Source organism: Clarias gariepinus, chromosome 3 (genome assembly GCF_024256425.1).
Source record: "Clarias gariepinus isolate MV-2021 ecotype Netherlands chromosome 3, CGAR_prim_01v2, whole genome shotgun sequence".
Taxonomy (NCBI): Eukaryota; Metazoa; Chordata; class Actinopteri; order Siluriformes; family Clariidae; genus Clarias; species Clarias gariepinus.
Genome location: NC_071102.1, coordinates 42,386,923 through 42,404,928, shown reverse-complemented (window position 1 = coordinate 42,404,928; position 18,006 = coordinate 42,386,923). Strand labels below are relative to the sequence as shown.

General features: G+C 41.9%; 2 protein-coding genes across 2 annotated transcripts in view; both read right to left on the bottom strand.

Annotated features, from left to right (window-relative positions):
• LOC128518710 (sialoadhesin-like) overlaps window positions 1-18,006 on the bottom strand; it is a 1,187,000-nt gene that overhangs the window by 182,589 nt on the left and 986,405 nt on the right. The window lies entirely within an intron of this gene.
• Window positions 161-17,878, bottom strand: slx4 (SLX4 structure-specific endonuclease subunit homolog (S. cerevisiae)). The gene is made up of 14 exons (XM_053491667.1): window positions 17,235-17,878; window positions 15,418-15,565; window positions 15,107-15,287; window positions 14,809-15,012; window positions 14,502-14,728; window positions 14,077-14,348; window positions 12,771-12,981; window positions 9,913-9,995; window positions 9,667-9,810; window positions 8,323-8,492; window positions 3,991-6,134; window positions 3,787-3,886; window positions 3,250-3,525; window positions 161-637 (listed from the first exon to the last, which is right to left on the bottom strand). The coding sequence occupies exons 1-14, from the start codon at window positions 17,451-17,453 to the stop codon at window positions 286-288; spliced, it is 4,731 nt and encodes a 1,576-aa protein (XP_053347642.1). The 5' UTR covers window positions 17,454-17,878; the 3' UTR covers window positions 161-285.

The following is an 18,006-nucleotide window of genomic DNA, read 5'->3' as shown; positions in this document are numbered from 1 at the left end:
CTTACCAGGTGGACAGACTGAGACAATACTAAAGGTGCAGTTTGTATTTTTTTTTTTAATGCTTCTGTCTAATCTTTAAACTGTAACAAATTTTACAAACTGCACCGTGAACATTCGTGTAACTGTTACATTCCAGGAAAATACAATGAGTTAAAGGAAATCATCTTAAAGCACATTTTCTTTTAATTTTATATCAAATATTTTTAAATAAAACACAAAAAATTAACGTTACACATTAAATAAAAACCTAAGAGAATTTTAATGCATCTCGTCCAGTGGTCCCTCTCACTCGACCGCCATGGCGAGTTTCCTCCTCCCTCTTCCTGCTCCCCTAGCTCTCCTGCGTGAGCGCGCGGGATGGCCCTGCTTCGCTGTTGTGAAGGTGATGCACTGGGAGTCCAGGAAGTCCAGCAGCTTGGCGGTGCCCAGCCTGATACCCGCCATCCGGAGCCCCGCCTTTAGCTCGCACAGATACAGCGGCTGGTACTGCAGCACGCGGCCGTACAGCGCCGGGTCCGACAGGATGAAGGAGCGCACGGCCTTGAGCTTGTCCTTCTCCCGGACGGCCGCCTGAGACGCCGTGATGCCGTCGCTGCCTGAGCCGTCGTCATCTGAGTCGCACAACTCCGGGTTGGATCTGGAGGAATCGAGAACACAATAAATACGTTTCTGCATCATTTGTAATACATCCTTTATAAACTTTGGCTTGATTTAATGAAATAAAGCGTATGTATAATCTATTTAAGAATGACGCTGCATGTAAACGGCTGATTTCCAACACACACACACACAGTCCTTATTCAAACTGCAGGCAAATCCGTGCCGTATTCATGAAAATCCTTCATGCAGAAAATTCTTTCTAGTGACAAAATTCTTAGAACGGCAGCTGTTTTTTTTATTTCCAAGAATTCTCTTTAAAATAAAAAAGCAGGTCCTAGTAAGGAAAAAAAAAAGTTATTCATCAAACATATTAAAGCATAAAAGAAGAGTTTTTTTTCTTAAATTAAAAAAAAAAAAATCCTGTACCCGCTAGCGTTTTAAGAAATATTGGGAACGAATTTTGTCTCAAAGAGATTAAATTTATAGGACATACCATCCAGCTCTACTTTGTAGGTCTCGTGTGTCAACTTGCACATCAGTCTTCAAAAGAATGCGTCTAACCTAGTAGCCCCGCCTCCTCAATGAAATAGGAGTTTTTCTATTTACTCTTACACTAAGACTCCTAGCTTAAGTTTTTACCCCTCTCTGAGGGGATTTTTAAATTTTTTTTGTTTGTTTCATTAATACGACCTCTGACCTTCTGGACTGACTTTCAGACTTTCGGCCCAAATCTGACTGACTTTTGACCTACGCATGGGTTGCTGTGGTAACGACGCCTCATAAAATATCGTCCTCATATAGAGGATGTTAATTTGCTTCAAGCGTTGCCTGTACTCATGCATCCGCCAAAGTGTTATTAAATATGTCACCGTATCCTCTGTCCAGGAACTATTGCTCTCCATTTTCATACTGTGGTTGCGCCCTTCTGAAAATTTAGCTGCGTGGAAATTTTACAGGTGCAGTTTTTACGTAGGTAGCGGTAATAGTGCCAAAAGCTAGTGATGTCACTGTGACATGGGAGCTGCGAAGCATGTATCGAGTTGAAGGAGGCGTGTCGAAATGAAGCCTCGCTACAGGGCATGTGTCGGTTCCCTGCGAGTCACGTGACCCACGATGAATGAAGCCTTGCAGTTGCTGAAATCATGTGACGGAATCATTAGATTAAAGATTCCTAAATCTCTAAAACTCAATTTTTTTTTTTTTCATTTCACAATGAACTTATATACATTATATACTTTCCTTACTTACAAAAGGAAAATGCAAACAACATTTTGATTTATATTTAATGATCTCAATTTATCTCAAACTCTAGTGTTATTGTATCTAGGTTGGTTTCATCTCTCCATTTTCTTCCCGCCTTCTATTAATTTTTTTTATTGTGTGTTTTAATCATTTATTAGTGTATTGTGTAGTTGCTGCATAAAATGTGTCCACTAGATGGTAGTACAATGAGCCCGTGAATGAAACTATTGGCTGGGAGAAGCCTCAACACCTAAATAAGGTTTTACTTTACTAATCACTATGAAAAGCAGTTAGATAGATAAAGTACTTTAAGCACAATAATTTTATAAACAAAGAAAACATCTTTCTGCTTGTTTTCACCATGGATCCACGTCCATACCACGTGAATGTGTGGACAGTTTGAAATCTGATCTGAGTGTACAGAGTGTCCAGACTGAGACGCGTCTTTAGATCTGATTTCAAACCACCCCTGGATGTGGTTCAGATCGGATTCTGCATGTTTTTTTCAGACTACATGAAAGTAATCCGATTTCAAACTGGAGGTGCAAAAAAATCAATCAAACTGGGGCTGGTGGTATAAACTATGCACTCACTATACTATCCTTCAGTGATCACCGCTTTTAGGGGCTCTGTACATTATTATATCTTCAGTATTTGATGTATATACACACTACTGAAATGATAAAAAGCCAGTAGAGTGTTCAATAAGACATTCCAGAATTGAAATGTGCTGTGAAATTTCAAATAATCCATGAGCAAAATACCAAATCATGTGCTTGTTGTGTAAATTATACTAGACCTGAGAGAAAAAATATGCATATAGTTGCAGAAAAACCAGTTCCAAAATTATTTTAAATATTCAATAGCCTTCAAGCGGTCTCTAAAATGCTCCCCCTCGTCTCAGTTTGCATTTCAAATATAACAGTTTTAAATCTCATTTTTTTGGTATGATTTAAATAAAAATAATTTATAATAAAAGCCCACAAATATGGTAAAGATTGTGATATATATCCTAATGTGTGTGATTAAATACCTAATAATACTTCAAACAAATAACTTCATTCCATGAAGAACATACTACTTAATATAATTACACTTTGCACATCCTGTGTAATTTATATATTTCTATATTTTAATTTCAATTTCTTGTAACTTGTAAATCTGAAATTTGTACATTTGTACATTTCATCTCAAATTTGTATTGTTATATTTTCCTTAGTGCTTTTAATTTTTCTTTTACTGCAGTTAAATCTTCCTTTTTTCTAATCTTTACATTTTAGTTCAACACTCATTTCGCTGCATATGATACTGTGTATGGTTGTGTATGTGACAAATAAAATTCAAATGAAATTTTTTAAGATAGACTTTAAAATGAGCATGTGTGAGTGTCAGTTATTGATGCAGCACCTTTCTGACTCGGCTGTGGAGGAGGTGTTGGAGTCCTGAGACGCAGGGAACACGTCCTCCTCATCCTTCTCCTCAACGGCGTCTCCAAACTGCAGTTTTCTGGGTGAGACAGGAGGGGGTGCTGTTGGTTGTTTGAAGCCAGCTGGAGCAGCTCTGGGGTGGTTTCGGGGTGAAGTCTCCTCCTCAGAGCTGGAGCTCATCAGCTGGTGGGTGTACTGGTGGATCTCCTTCAGCTTCAGGACCATCTGCTTTTTAGGAAGAGGTCGCACGCCGTACCTGGGGTAGAACAGATGTAAAAACAAATCAATCAATAATTTCCTTTTTTCCAGTGGTTTAATTTCCTTTAAGACACAGGTGTAATACTGTATAATTTTAATCACTGTAGCTGCAGGTCGAAAACAGATGATGTATAACCTAGCACGTTGAAATTAACAAATCTAAATCTTAACACTGTTTCTTTATGTGTTATGCGGAAAGTAAGTTTCTCTGTGAGACAACCTTTTTAATTTTTGTTAAACGACTCGAATGAGCCTTCACCTGTTCAATCTGTTCTTAAGCTCAGGTGTGTCCATGTCTGAGAAGGTTGGCATAGGCGTGATGGGCACCAGTGGGGCTTGATTCTTCTTCTTGTGAGCCACTAAAACAAACAAATTAAATCAACAACACCACGATATTCATTATAAACCGACATCATCACGTCAGTCTTAATGTGGGTGCAAATACTAAAGCATAAGACGTTACCTGGCGTCCTTAACTGAGCCACTCTCTTGGCAAGAGCGACTCCGCCCACTCTCTGAGAAAGAGGAAGAGTATCCACTTCCTCCACATCCTCCTCATCCTCTACATCCTCTTTCCAGCTGTCCCACATCGCTGCATCGGGTAAGCTTTGGTCCTGTGGAGCTCCAGGATCTGGCAGGTTGCGCTGAGCTTCGCGTCCAGGCGGAGAGAAGTTGTGCAGAGAAGCCGTCTCACCGTGTTCTGGAGGACTATTTTGGTCCTCGCTGGTCTCCAGCCTCAGACTGAAGCATGGCCCCTGCTCAGCGACCGCTCCCCCCAGACCCCACGAGTCGTCGAACGCGATGGGCGGCTCATCGAAGACAAAGCAGAAGTCTTCTTCCATCGGTTCACCTTCACTTGTTTTGCTTGTCCTTGCGTCCTCTTGCTCCTTTCCTTCAGCACTCGTCTCCTGATCTCCGGTCTCGCCAGGGTTGTCGTAGTGCCCGGACTTGGCCAGACTACCGCTCGATTCCGACTGAGAGCTCTGTAGTTGGGACAACGACTTGTCAGACGGGGTAAGATGGAGGGATTCGACTCTCCCGCCTTCCGGATCTGGTCTTCTTCGGTTCCTCAGCTCGCTGTCTCTCAGTAAAGGAGATCCGAGAGAGTCTAGATGCTGTAAACGGGGGTCTGAGTGGAGCGGAGTGCTGCTGCAGGGCTCGGCGGTAGAATTAGGATTAGTTTGAGTTATAGATTCCCTGTGTGACGTCTTGGACAATCTGGAATGGGATGAGAGCTTCTGTAAAGCTGGAGATGGTCGGGAATGTTCTCTGTGCGGTTCTTTGATGGAGTTTGAGTAAGAGGTCACTTTGGGGTTGTCGGAAAAGTATGAGGAGGATGAAGAGTGAGAACTAGGGAAGAGCTGAGTGCGGCGAACGTTGCTGGAAGTCTGCGTAGAGCTGGTGCGGATTGAAGGTCCTGGAGTTGCGGGGATTAACCACGAAATCTCAGCAGAGCCGTCCAAAATGCTCTCGCAGCCCACTTGCTTAGACTGAGAACGCTCTGAATCAGAAGTCACATTCGATCTTTTGGGAGAGATTCCAACCTGTGAGGTTTCTTTAGCTTTGATCTGAGTGTAGCGCAGACTAAGTCGTGACGGAGATGAGGCCGGTGGTCTGCAAGAGGCACGGCGTGAAGCAACTTTGTCAGGAAGGTCATCATCGCTGGAGTCGGAGAGGACGATGAGCTCAGGCTGGCTGTGCTGGGTTGAAGAAGGGGGCAAATTGGGTTTAGTACTACTGGGTAGTGAAGGAGTAACATCGAGCTGGGTTTTACTAAGAGCTGAAGTTAAAGGAGGTTTAGACCAGTTGTTTGAGCGTTCTGATTCGAGTTGTGAGGCACCGTGAGCATTCGGGATTTCCAAAATTCTATCCTGTTGCACTGCTTCGCTCTGGTCTGGAGTCTCTCCAGGAGACACGCCAGCCTCAGGAAACAGCTCCCCGGCTGGTTCTCCAGAATCCGGAGGGGGACTAATAGACAGATCGATCACTTCACTGACTGAAGACATGCGCCGTGTTTTGGGTGTGTTCACCCTGTCTAAGAGACGGGTTTGCGTCTGAGCAGGCTCCTCGTACTCTCCCCAGGACTCTGAGAACAGACGGTTGTAGCTCCGGTCTACACTGACCTCCGTTCCAGTGCTTTGGCACACGTCTTTATTAAACCCGAGGTTCCGATCAACATCAGCAATGGGCTGCACATCTCTGGTCTCATTTTGTTTTCCTTCATCCCTCTGTTCCGCATCAGGATGGTCTTGGACTCCCTCTTCTTCCTCCGGCAGTTCATCTTCGCTCTCAGTGCTCATCTCTGCCTCAGCTCCCATCTTCCTCTGTGTTGCTGCAAACTCATAAATCTCATTCAGCTCGTCCTCATCAACAAGATCTTCTTTAGTCTCTCCATCTCGGCTGCCTTCGTGCTCGCCTTCCGTCTTTCTCTTAGCTTTCTCGTCATCACTATCTTCTTGTTCCCACATGGAGTGTAGGAGCTCCAGGAACTGATTATCAGCCAGGCTTTGGTGAGGTTCGGCTGTAGCAGGGGAAGCATTCCATTCCTGTTCTCTTGAGTTTCCAGTGTACTGCTCGCACCGCTGCTGCAGCTCAGACAGACCAAACCTAACACACAAATACACAAACAAACTGAAGAAGTGAACACAAAAGAAGGCCAAAGATGGTCCAACGTGGTGTTCCTAAGTGAAGAAACATCAAATGCTGTTAAACAACACTGGATCAGGGGGTTTTATGACGACCTCAGACTAAACACAATTTTTTTTTTTTTTTTTTTTAAGATTACACTCACCACTATAACTTCTCACTATATCCTCTTGCGAGGACTGATGGCCAAATACCTGTCACATATCGACTTTTAGAAGTTAACCTGACTAAAAAGCATCTTTGTAATTAAACAATTATCAAATTTAATAAACTTTACGATGACCCGAGCAGATGGGTTTCGCCCCTTAATCTCGGCAACAGAATACAGTTGATCCCGCCGGCGAAGTCACAGTTCAGAGTTCGCAGCCTAGGTCACTTGCGGGGTTTTCCTTAGAGTCTAAGTAATAATTGTTTGCGAAAACCCCTGCAAATTCCTGGAAACAGCAAATCCTCCGCAAATTTTTTATTGCCTTTTCTATATATAATATATAATAAAATTTATAATTCTTCATGTGCTTTCATGTTTATTTCGAATAATATAATTTATTAATTTTATAACATAAATATTAAGGTAAATTCATCTGAATTTCCATATAAAATATAAATATAATATTTTTACCTATTAAATTGTTTAGAGAATGGGACAAGCACATGTCTAGCTCCATTAGCTGCCCTGTATAGTGTGTAGGTATCTTTCTGCCAAATAACAACACAGAAACCTCGACAGCTTTGACCATTTACGGTGAGGTCAATAAGTATTTTATCATAGTGTGATTTTGCAAGTTTTCTTAGTTAGAAATCATGGAGGGGTCTACAATTTTTAGCATAGGTGCATTTCCACTGTGAGAAACAGAATCTAAAAGAAGAAAAATCCAGAAGTCACATTGTATGATTTTTTAACTATTTATTTGTGAATTACTGTGTCAAATAAGTATTTGATCACGTGAGTCGAAATTCTTTTATATTTGGTACAGAAGCCTTTGTTAACAATTACAGAGGTCCTATAGTTCTTCACCAGGTTTGCACACACTGCAGGAGGGATTTTGGCCCACTCCTCCATACAGATCTTCTCTAGATCGGTAAGGTTTCAGGGCTGTTGCTGAGCAACACAGAGTTTCAGCTCCCTCCAAAGATTTTCTATTGGATTTAGGTCTGGAGACTGGCTAGGCCACTCCAGAACCTTGATATGCTTCTTACGGAGCCACTCCTTGGTTTTCCTGGCTGTGTGCTTTGGGTCATTGTCACGTTGGAAGACCCAGCCATGACCCATTTTTGAATGCTTTGACTGAGGGAAGGAGGTTTTTGCCCACTACGTCACAATACATGGCCCCGTTCATCCTCTCCTTAATACAGTGCAGTCGTCCTGTTCCCTGTGCAGAAAAACACCCCCAGCCCCATGCTTCCAGCCCCATGTTTCACTGTAGGAATGGTATTATTGGGATGATCCTTATCATTCTTCTTCCTCCAAACACAGCGAGTAGAGTTAAGAACAAAAAGTTCTACTTTGGTCTCATCTGACTACAGGATTTTCTCCCATGACTCCTCTGGATCATCCAGATGGTCCCTAGCAAACTCCAGACGAGCCTGGACATGGGCTGCCTTAAGCAGGGTTGATTCTTTACCATTCTTAGCATCATTGATACCCCACAAGGAGGGCCCCAGTCCGAGGGATATTGACAGAATTGATAGAATCATGAGCAGAGTGTAGCTGGACTATTTAAACGCAAAATAACAGGTCTTTAAGGGTCAAAAATATGGCTGATAAGCAAGTGATACTGTCTTGCAAGTGATAAAATACTCATTTGACACAGTAATTCACAAATAAATTGTTTTAAAAAAAGATCATACAATATGATTTCCGGATTTTTCCTTTTAGATTCTTTATTATTCTTATAATCTAATATATTTCGCCTTCTGTGATGGAACTTTAGAATTGCAAACAGTTTTATATCTGACTTGAATGTATTCTCCCCCACCTCTCAAACAAATGCACAAAAAAAAAAAAAAAAAAAACACTAGTACGAATACAACACATTATACGTATGTTCATAAAGTGATTTTTACTCAACACTAAAACTTTCTGATTTGCTGATGTAACACAAATGAACAAATCCTGATGGGTGTGACATCACTACAGCATCACACTGACCTGCTGGCCAGCTGGAGTACGTCAGGCAGCAGGGTGTGTGTCAGGTCGCACGCAGCGGTGTAGAGGTACTGCAGCAGAGCGTACACCGCCTCACCGGACACGTCATTCAACAACACTCTCTGTGCCTGAGGGAAGCCTTCCTCCTGGACTCCAAACCCTGCATCATGGACCTAGACACACAATAACAATAAATAAAAAAATAAAAAAAGGACATTAGCTGGCAGGCTGTGCATCCCCGCCCCCAGTCACACCAACACCAGAACAGTCAGGAGGAATGAGTGTAATTTACCAGAGAGCAAAAGAATTGATGAAATCTGAAGCTGGTTTGTAGCGACAATAATACCAGCTACTGCTGTTACATTATTGTAGTTGTTTTTTTTTTTTTTCTTTTCTTTTCTTTTCTCAATGAAACGCTGTTCTTTAATCTCATCCAGCATTTCTGTGTCTTTTTAAAAAAATATATATATATAATTTTATGCTTTTAGACACTGGTACCGTTTTAGAAGTAATAATGAATTAAGCAATGTGATTTGTCAAAGCTGTTATTTTTTTTTATCCTTTAACACCGTGCCAGTTTTTATGGCTATACTCATGGTGAGAATCAGTTATACTTGTTTAACATTAAAATTAGATAAAATGTTTAAGATTTTTTTTTGAAGAAGAAGAACTTTAAAACTAAATTTTAATTTACTTGGTTGAAGTTTTTTTTTTCAAAAGCATCAACAAAAGTTGAAACAAGTTCCTCACAGGTGTAAAAGAATTACAGTCAGTAAGGAATTTGTTTTAACTTTGTTGACACTTTTGAAAAAGTTTTGCAGGATACAACAACATTCAGAAGTTACATGACGATTTTTGCTATCTAGAGAAAAGAAATAAAATAAAAATACACTCAGTCCATTAAATATATAAAAATGTTTGATGGACTGAGGGCTTTTACATTCTAAACATTTTGCTGAATTTTCTATAGATAGTAAAAATCTCTGTGTAACTTCTAAATGTTGTATCCTGCATCTGCAATTACTTGATCAACTTATATTAAAAGAAAATGTATGTTTTTTTCTGATTTCTGTTTAGTTTTGATGTATTTATTAAAACTTTATGAAAGGTTGTGTTGTCTGCTTGCTGGTGATCAATTTGTTTTAAACAGCTGCAAATCAAAGGCTTCAATTAATACCAGAATAGCTAAAGTAATAAATTAATCCTCTGTTGATTTTTGTTGTAATTTTGTCTTTATTTCTTAAATCCTAACCTTCAACTCTTTAAACAATATGACATGAGAAACCTGTTACACTACGACGTGAGTGGACCCGGCGTTAAGTGAACTAGACTTGAGAGTGTATTTACAGTATTAGCCAGCAGGGGGCAGCGTGTGTAGAGCATGAAGGAGTGAGCGTAGTAGACGTCTCCGCTGTCCACCTGGAGCTGCACGTCACTGAGCTGAGGGTTGTTCAGCATGCTCGCCAGATCAGAGCACAGCCTGGACACACTCTGAGACACACAACTCATGAGTAAAGACATTGCCTTCATCCTAATACGTGTCCCATATACACTGTATATAGTGCATTAACAAAGCTCTGGGCGAGGTGTTACCGGGTTTACATGAGGTCCTGGCTTTTCTTTGGGTTCGGGAACAAATCCGCTCAGAGGAGGTTCCGCTGCAGCAGGATCGTTATCTGTAGAGCAGACAAAGGAGGAGGGGGCACTTAGGGGGAGTTTCAATCCGATACACACCAAGAAGAGAGATTTAAATTAGATCTAGATTAGATTGAACTGTACTGTCATTGTGCAAAGTACATGTACAAAGTTAATAAAATGAATAGAGGATGCTTAAGCTAACAGTGATTTTAAAGGCCAAGGGTGGCCCCTTGATGGTGCAGGGAGTTTGTACCAGAGACCTTCTGATCAGTAGTCCAATCACTGGGCTACCCCTGCACTTAAACTGTTAAAGAGAGAGAAGAACTGAAACCGACACCTTGGTTTCGAGGTACGGTTTGCGGCAAAACATACGGTACTAAAACTCACGCAATGAGTGGGTCCAAGCACCTGTGCCATCGCCGCCCAGGGCGCACCGTGCAACCAGTGTGCCGCTGATGTCACTGAATAAATAAGGCATGTAATGCTTAAAGGGGTCATACAGGCCTACATGCACTTTTTTAAGCTGTTTGGACTGAACTGTGTGTTAGGAGAGTGCGTACACAACCACTCTACAATGATAAAGAGCCGCCCAGTGGTTTTCTTTTCATTTATTACAATAACATGCCCCTTCTGAAATCAGGCCAATCACAAATGCCTGTCACTGTGACGCCACACCAAAAGAGGCCGCTCCTACACTAGTTGATTGACACTGGTGTTTTAGCAAAGACCCGCCCCGAGTGAGAAAAAGCTGTCGGCCATTGTTTTTCGCCGCTGGAGCAAAATGCCGCCTAAGCGAGTGTTGTGTACAGTTGTTGGGTGTAATAGCGAACACAGCAGTCGTCATTCACTACCGACATCTGAGCCGCTGAGGACGCAGTGGCTGAATTTTGTTTTTAAAGCTAACGTCCCCGCCGATTTACCTAAATGCGTTCATGTTTGCGCTAATCATTTTTCACCAGACTGCTTTATAAACGCGGGTCAATATAAAGCAGGTTTTACTAGGGAGCTGCTTCTAAAAAATGGATCTGTACTAACGCTTCGTGTTCCTGCTTCATCTTCACCAGGCTCGGTGAGTAATTTCTTTTTCTATGAATCTTTGCAGATCGCCTTTTCTAATAATCACGATGAAGGCGGAGTGTAAGTTAACTTATACTGTCATAGAACATGGTTATGGCTTTTTCTCTGTGTACATCCGTCTCTATATACAGTAATCCCTAATCGCACGTTTATAATAAACAATGCATTAAGGTGATTGTCTAGTTGCAAACTGTGTACGTAGTCGGAAAACTATATTATGCTTACCTTTGTTACGTTAGATGGTTTATAACGATGTCTGTCGAAGATTAAAAAGTCATGTAAACACATCAGTAAACACATCGCGTCCGTATCTCTCTCAGTAAGTTTCTCCGCTTTATGTTGTTGCTCGTGGCAGCGTAACAGCCTGTTAATTTATGCCCATGCAGTGATGAGAAAGACAAATCGAGTCGATGCATGTCCATTCTTTTAATTTCTGCGTTATCAGGCGATATTACAAACTTCCGCGTAGGTTTCGTACTTAATTCAAACCAAAAACTACTGAAGAAAACAGGCTCAGGCTCTATATTCCAGCGTTTTCCAGTTTGGTCTGCATTACCCACAAAGCACTGCGTTGTGGGCAATGAAGTCCAAAGCATTGCCCGCACTGGACTACACTCCCGTGGCTATACCCCATGTGCTTTGTGAAGACACACCCCACAGAACTGGGGGGGCGGGCTCAGCAGAGATCATAAACATTTAAAGGAACATGCTCTGAAATAGGTTGCTGAGAACAGAGCTAGTTTTTACCAGTTAAAAGTAGTGTTTTTTTTACACAACCATTGAGAATTTTTAATTAAATATATTACAAACTTTTCATTAGGACCCTAAAGATCATATTAACATTTAATGAAAAATGTTTCTGGATGATCCTTTTAAAACAGCATTACCAGAGCAATGGCAATGACCTCAGTCATGGCGTAATAGTGCTTGGGCCATAATAATAATAATAACAATAATAATAACAATAGTTGTGTAACTTGTGCAATATTTTCATATTTCTTACAATCCTGTTTGCAGGATCCAGGTCCCACTTCACATATTTTATTTTCCATTGTATATACACTGTAGTTATATTTTAGTGCAATTATCTTTTATTCTTTTGTTTATTTTCACATTTTCTTATAGTTGCAGGTCTCTCAGAGCTACCAAACAAACTTTGTTGCATCACTACAATGACAAAGTCTCTTTATATAATTTAATAATATTATTTAATAATAAAGAAACCTATAATTATAAAGAAACCTCTGGCCTCGTTGCTTACTAATGAGTAGCCATGATCGGCTTGGGAAAAAAAAGTGACTGAATTCGCATTTATTTAAAAACATTGGGTGCAGAGTTGAGATTCATGATTCACCTGCTGTACGTTATAATGAGTGTACTCGCAGGACAGACGTGTTTTAAATCAGCATTTCGGTGTGTGTGTGAGCCACTTGATTCCAGTAAAAGGAAGAGAAGTTTTTCCTCTTTAGTTGACTGTAGGCTGTTCTATTGGTTTCTTTTATAATCTACTTGAAATAATAAGAGATACATTGACGTCCAATAAATAAAAGTTACTTGGATCTCGATTATATTTGTGCGCCGAGTAGTTTTATTCCAATACTACACAATAAATCAACACCTTAAATAAGAAATCCCAATAAACCCACACACACACACAGTCCTCTGATCAGTGGTCCGTATTGGTCGATTTGGATTTCTGTGTCTATCAAGTCTTGTGATTGTATATAAATTCTCACCGTTGTTCCTGTACTGTGTGAGCGTCAAGCCCTCTTCGGCCAGATCCACCAGGTCGGTGAGGGCCTGTGTCCCGGGCGTGCTCAGACTTGGGGTAGAGGGGCACCGTGGCGGCGCTGCAGCTCGGCGCTGTTCTGGGGTCGCGGTTGATTCTGACGCTGCTGCAGGAAGCTGTTTCACTGGTGTCGCTTGTAACGATGGGGATTTTTTATTCTGTAGAGACAAAAAAAAAAAACTCTATTAAATATAATTAGCCATAACTGCTTTTATTTGATTGATGAAAAGCTTTTATTAAGTACTAGCGTACAGGAAGTAGAAATAGTTTGTAGAAATAGTTAAGGTTAAAGCTAAAAATAATCTGAAAATAAAAGCTAAAAAAAATTATTAAACTGTCATTTGTTTTGGTGTGACAACATTATAGGGTATTATCTTCCAAAAATATTAGGAAATTGTACAAAATTAATCTTTTTTATGGCAAGATTTGGCCATTCATCTTATTACAATCGACGTAAAAGAGAGGATATAGAAAAGTTACAGATTGTTTATGCTAAGTTGTAATTTTTCCTTTGTCAGCCAAATAAATACACTCCCTGTTCGATAATCGGAGAGTGAATCACAGATGATAAACGAGAAAAAGAGTATCAGAAAAAGATGAAGTTTTGTTTTAAAACGACTCCAGCGTGTTAAAATTTACTTATACCACTTAAGCAAAAGTGAAAATATGAACTAATCCCAGTAAAAATATTCAGTTTATCTTTTCAAATTAATATCTATTGGTGCAGGTGTTTGTTTACATTGAGACAGTAGCGCGTTTTTTTATACTATTTTAAAGTAGATTATTAAATCCGACCCATAACATCGCTTTTACTCAACATTTAGTTTTCACTTATGGTGCAGGTTAAACTTTAGACAGATATCTAAGTACTGCAAAAGATTTATTAAATTCTGGGGGCCAGGGGTAGCTCAGTGGTTAAGGCATTGGACTACGGTTCGGAAGATCCCAGGTTCAAACCCCACAACCACCAAATTGCCACTGTTGGGCCCTTGAGCAAGGCCCTTAACCCTCAACTGCTCAGATGTGTAATGAGATAAAAATGTAAGTCGCTCTGGATAAGAGCGTCTGCCAAATGCCTAAATGTAAATGTAAATGTTCAAACAGTTGTGTGTGTGACTGACAGACAAATAAATTTCTCAGTTTCTGGTCATCGAATGTATGAACCGTAAAGAGATCATTAAAAGAGTGTATTCTGACACAAAACCTCTCTTTTATTTAGATAGATTAACGCCAGGGAAATATGACTTGTTTACCTCCCAGGGCTGGATGAATTCCCCGAGCTCTGCAGTGTAAAACTCAGAAAGTGTCGTTCCTCCACTCAGCGCACTCTTGACCCAGAGGAGGGTGTGTGTGGACAGTTCAGAGGGCAGGAGGCCCGGGGTGGGCGGAGTCGGAGGTCTAGGGATGAGCAGCAAGGCGGAGACTCGGTCCTGGATCCGGTTCTGAGCGGTCTGCGCGTCCTGCACCAGGAGAAGTGGAGGGGGGGCGTCCGGGGCCCCTTTCCTCTTCCTTATGCGAGTCTTACCTGAGCAAGGATGTCATGAGAATGAAACACTATAATAATAATAATAATAATAATAATAATAATATAGATCATTCAATACATCGCTTTCACAGATCCAGGGATTTATTTTAAAAGCTTAAATATCTGCACAAAATTTTTCAGAAGAACCTGCACCTGCTCCAGCTCGTCCCTGTGGCACTGACGCGCCGCTCGACAGCTGCTCCTGTATCCGTCTCTCCTCCTGCCTGTCTCTCTCTCGCGCCTTCTCCTGCTCGAGCAGAGAGCGAGACAGGGCCAGAGCCACCATGGTGTCCTCGTCCATGCGTGGTGCTTTCCTTCTGGCTTTCTTCCTCGCTGGCATGCTGGACTCTGAAGTGTCTCTGCTGCCCCCTACCTGCTGCCTAAACAGGAAGTAAAATAAAGTGTGAAATGATCATTCTTCTTCTCTTATTTTTTTTCTCCAGATTGATCCTGTCTTTACCCGTTTTGCCGTTCAGCCGCCTGTCTCTGTAGAGCCTGCAGCAGCTCCGCCGGGGACACGCCCATGCTCGCAGAGCAGCGCTTTAAGTGCGTGGCGCGGGTCTTTTCAGACTTGAAGCCCCGCCCACAGATAGGGCACTCGGGTAGGCGTGGACGAAGAGGTGGAGGAGGAGGACCACGTTCAGGTTCACGCTCGTCAAGACACCTGAATCAAAGCAGAAATCGTGCTGTATACATCAGAACGCCTGGGCGCGTTTCCTTTTTTTATATTCCCCCCGTGACGGCGACGGGTTTGTTACCGGTTGATGTGCAGCGTGCGGAGCTGATGGCTCATCGCCGACAGGTCTTTGTAGCAGAGCTGACAGAAAAACAGAGCTCCGCCCTCAACATCCACCACGGCCCGACTCTCAGACTCGCGGTCTAACTGCTGCTGTAACCTCTGAGCCATTAGCTTGTCGTGTTCCTGCTTCTCCTCAGGAGCTAAAAAACACAAACATACACACAGTAAAATCATTATTAAAATAAAACTCTGTCCACGTTCTGATGTTTGTGTTTATCAAACGCTTCCATCACTTATTATATTGTTGCTAAGCCGTGGATCTGATCTCACCATCCCTAGGTTCTGATCCGGTCTCAGCCGGCGGTACAGTGGGTTCCGCGCTCATCTCTTCCTCCGTGTGCATGAGCCGAGGCGGAGTCGCCCTCTTGAACCTCTGCATCCTGCTCAGCACCTTGTCCTTCGCTCGCATCTTCTGCTCCTACAAAACAAAGCGACGTGGCCCGTCTTTATCTATACGTATAATTAAAGTGTAAAATAGGCGTGTCTGTAGATGAAAGAGAAAATTATTTGTGGTGACGTAAGATGAGCAACAGGACACATTGAGATGTCACTGGAATTTATGTCTGTCTGTTTGTGCATCACTTAAAAACTACTGAATAAATTTTTCATGAGTGTATTTGGCCGAGCTTGTGGTAACATATCGACTTTGTTTTATTGCAGTCTACGGTAAGAGAACATTTACTACTCTGAAATTTAAATGGAAAATGTCTTCAAGTCATAATTATATATTTTTTTTAAAAATCATTAGTTCATGACAAAATTTTACAGATGACGCTGTACATTTTTTTAAACAAGCTTATGCAACTGAGAGTTAGAGATGCGCTGCTGTGAATCTTCATTCTTCAGAGATACTTGTAGGATTGCCTTTGGAGGACCAAACAGGTTAGGGAGATCAGGACTCAGGGTGTCAGAGACAGCGTGGTCAGAAGTGTGAGGACATGCATCATTACACTAGATCGCGACACCTTTGGATATCGGTCCTCCGTGTTTAATCTGAAGTTTTCTTTTGCAGTTTCGACCCTTCTATTATTTTTCCCCTTATTTTTTAAGATGTCTTCTGTTCACCCTGGCATGCTGTCAATCAACTTCTGAGCCACATCCTGACTGATGGCGCAGCCCATTCTTGCATAATCAATTATTTGAGTTTGTCAGAATCTGTGTGCTTTTGTTTGTCCAAACAAACTTTTGTTTCCTGGCCATGGACCCGAAATTTCGATGTTTAGCCCAAGAGCACAGTCATGAATAAAGAACGGTACAAAAACATCCAGAGAGTAGCTTCTCCCAACCATCCAAGAACAGTTTGGTGATGAACAACGCCTTGCCCAGCATGATGGAGCTCCTCACCATAAGGTGTAAGTGATAACTAAGCATCTTGTGGGACAAAACGTAAAAACCATTGAGTCCATGTCCGGCAAACTCCTCAGACCTTAATCCTATTGAGAACTTGTGGACGATCCTCAAAGTACAAAACAATTTATTGTTAATTATGCAATAATGGGCTGCGTCATCAGTCAGGATGTGACCCAGAAGTTGATTTACAAGCCATGCAAGGGCGGACTGCAGAGGTCTTGGGGTGGGGGGGGTGGGGGGAGAGCCTAATGTGATGAGCAATAAAATAAAACGTTTTGACACTTGGGCTCAGAGTGGCGCAGTGATAAAGGGCGGAGATCATCCGGAGATCGCTGGTTCGGTTCCCGGGTGATGCTGTAACCTTTCACAGCCGGAGGTCTAGAGAGAGCTAAATTGGCCGAGCTCTCTCAGAGGAGAGGTACAGCCCTTGGCACTCCTGCCTGAATGGTAGGAAGTAGCCTTAATGTGAGAGCCCCCCCCCCTAGTGGCGGTAGGGAATTGGACATGACTAGATTGGGGAGAAAATCGGGGGGAAAAAAAATAAATAAATTTGACACTTATGAAGCGCTTATAATTATACTTCAGTACGCCAGAGTGAAATCTCGTTTAGTCGTCTTAGTAAGTCGTAGCCACGGATTTATTTATTATTTAACCGGTGGGGGTCACCAGATCGGCGCTGTACACAACGTCCGGAGATGAGTTACATATGACAGAGTGAACACTACAAGCGGAGTTACCTTCTGCTCTCCACCTCCTTCTCCCTGGAGTCCTCTCTTCCTTTTACAAGCCGCTTTGCTCCTGCTTTGTACCTGAGATCCTCCCGAGTCCTCGTGCTCTCCCTCAGGTCTCCTCTCATCCCCAGACCCCCCGCCGCCTCCTCCTCCTCCTCCCCCCCGCCGGACTCTCTTCAGGAGCCGCGAGCAGAGGAAGGAGAAGTCCTGATCCGAGTCCTCCATGCGCGAGCTGACTCAGGCATCTAACTCATCATCATCATGTTTATATCCTCAGCTTCAGGATGTGCGGCTTCACATCAGTCCCAACATGGCCTCTCACTATTAGTATTAATATCAGGAAAAATATATATCACTGCCTATTTCAGGCGCACATGTATCCTGATTACTAACGCACGCGCGCTTTTGTTTACACCAAAACAATTAACGCGAAAAACACGAAAGCCGCCATTTTACCTCTAAACATTTTTTTTTTTGTAACAGGCGCCATTTTACTGTTCAACATCTTTTTAAAAACTCACATTTGAACTTAAAATATCGTTAGATAAAGCCGACAGTTTGTCTTTAAAATGTCGTTAAATTAAATTGTATCGGTTTTTTTTTTTTCATTCCGTTTGGTTCCTTTTTTTTTTTCAAACTTCTTCCTTTCAGGCGCCTCTGCAAACTTCCGGTGACGTACTTCCGGCGCATTTTAAAGACGTCACGTTGCTAAAAAGAAAAAATTCCGTAGCACAACAAACGTATAACGTAAAATGTATAAAGTATTATATAGTTGTTA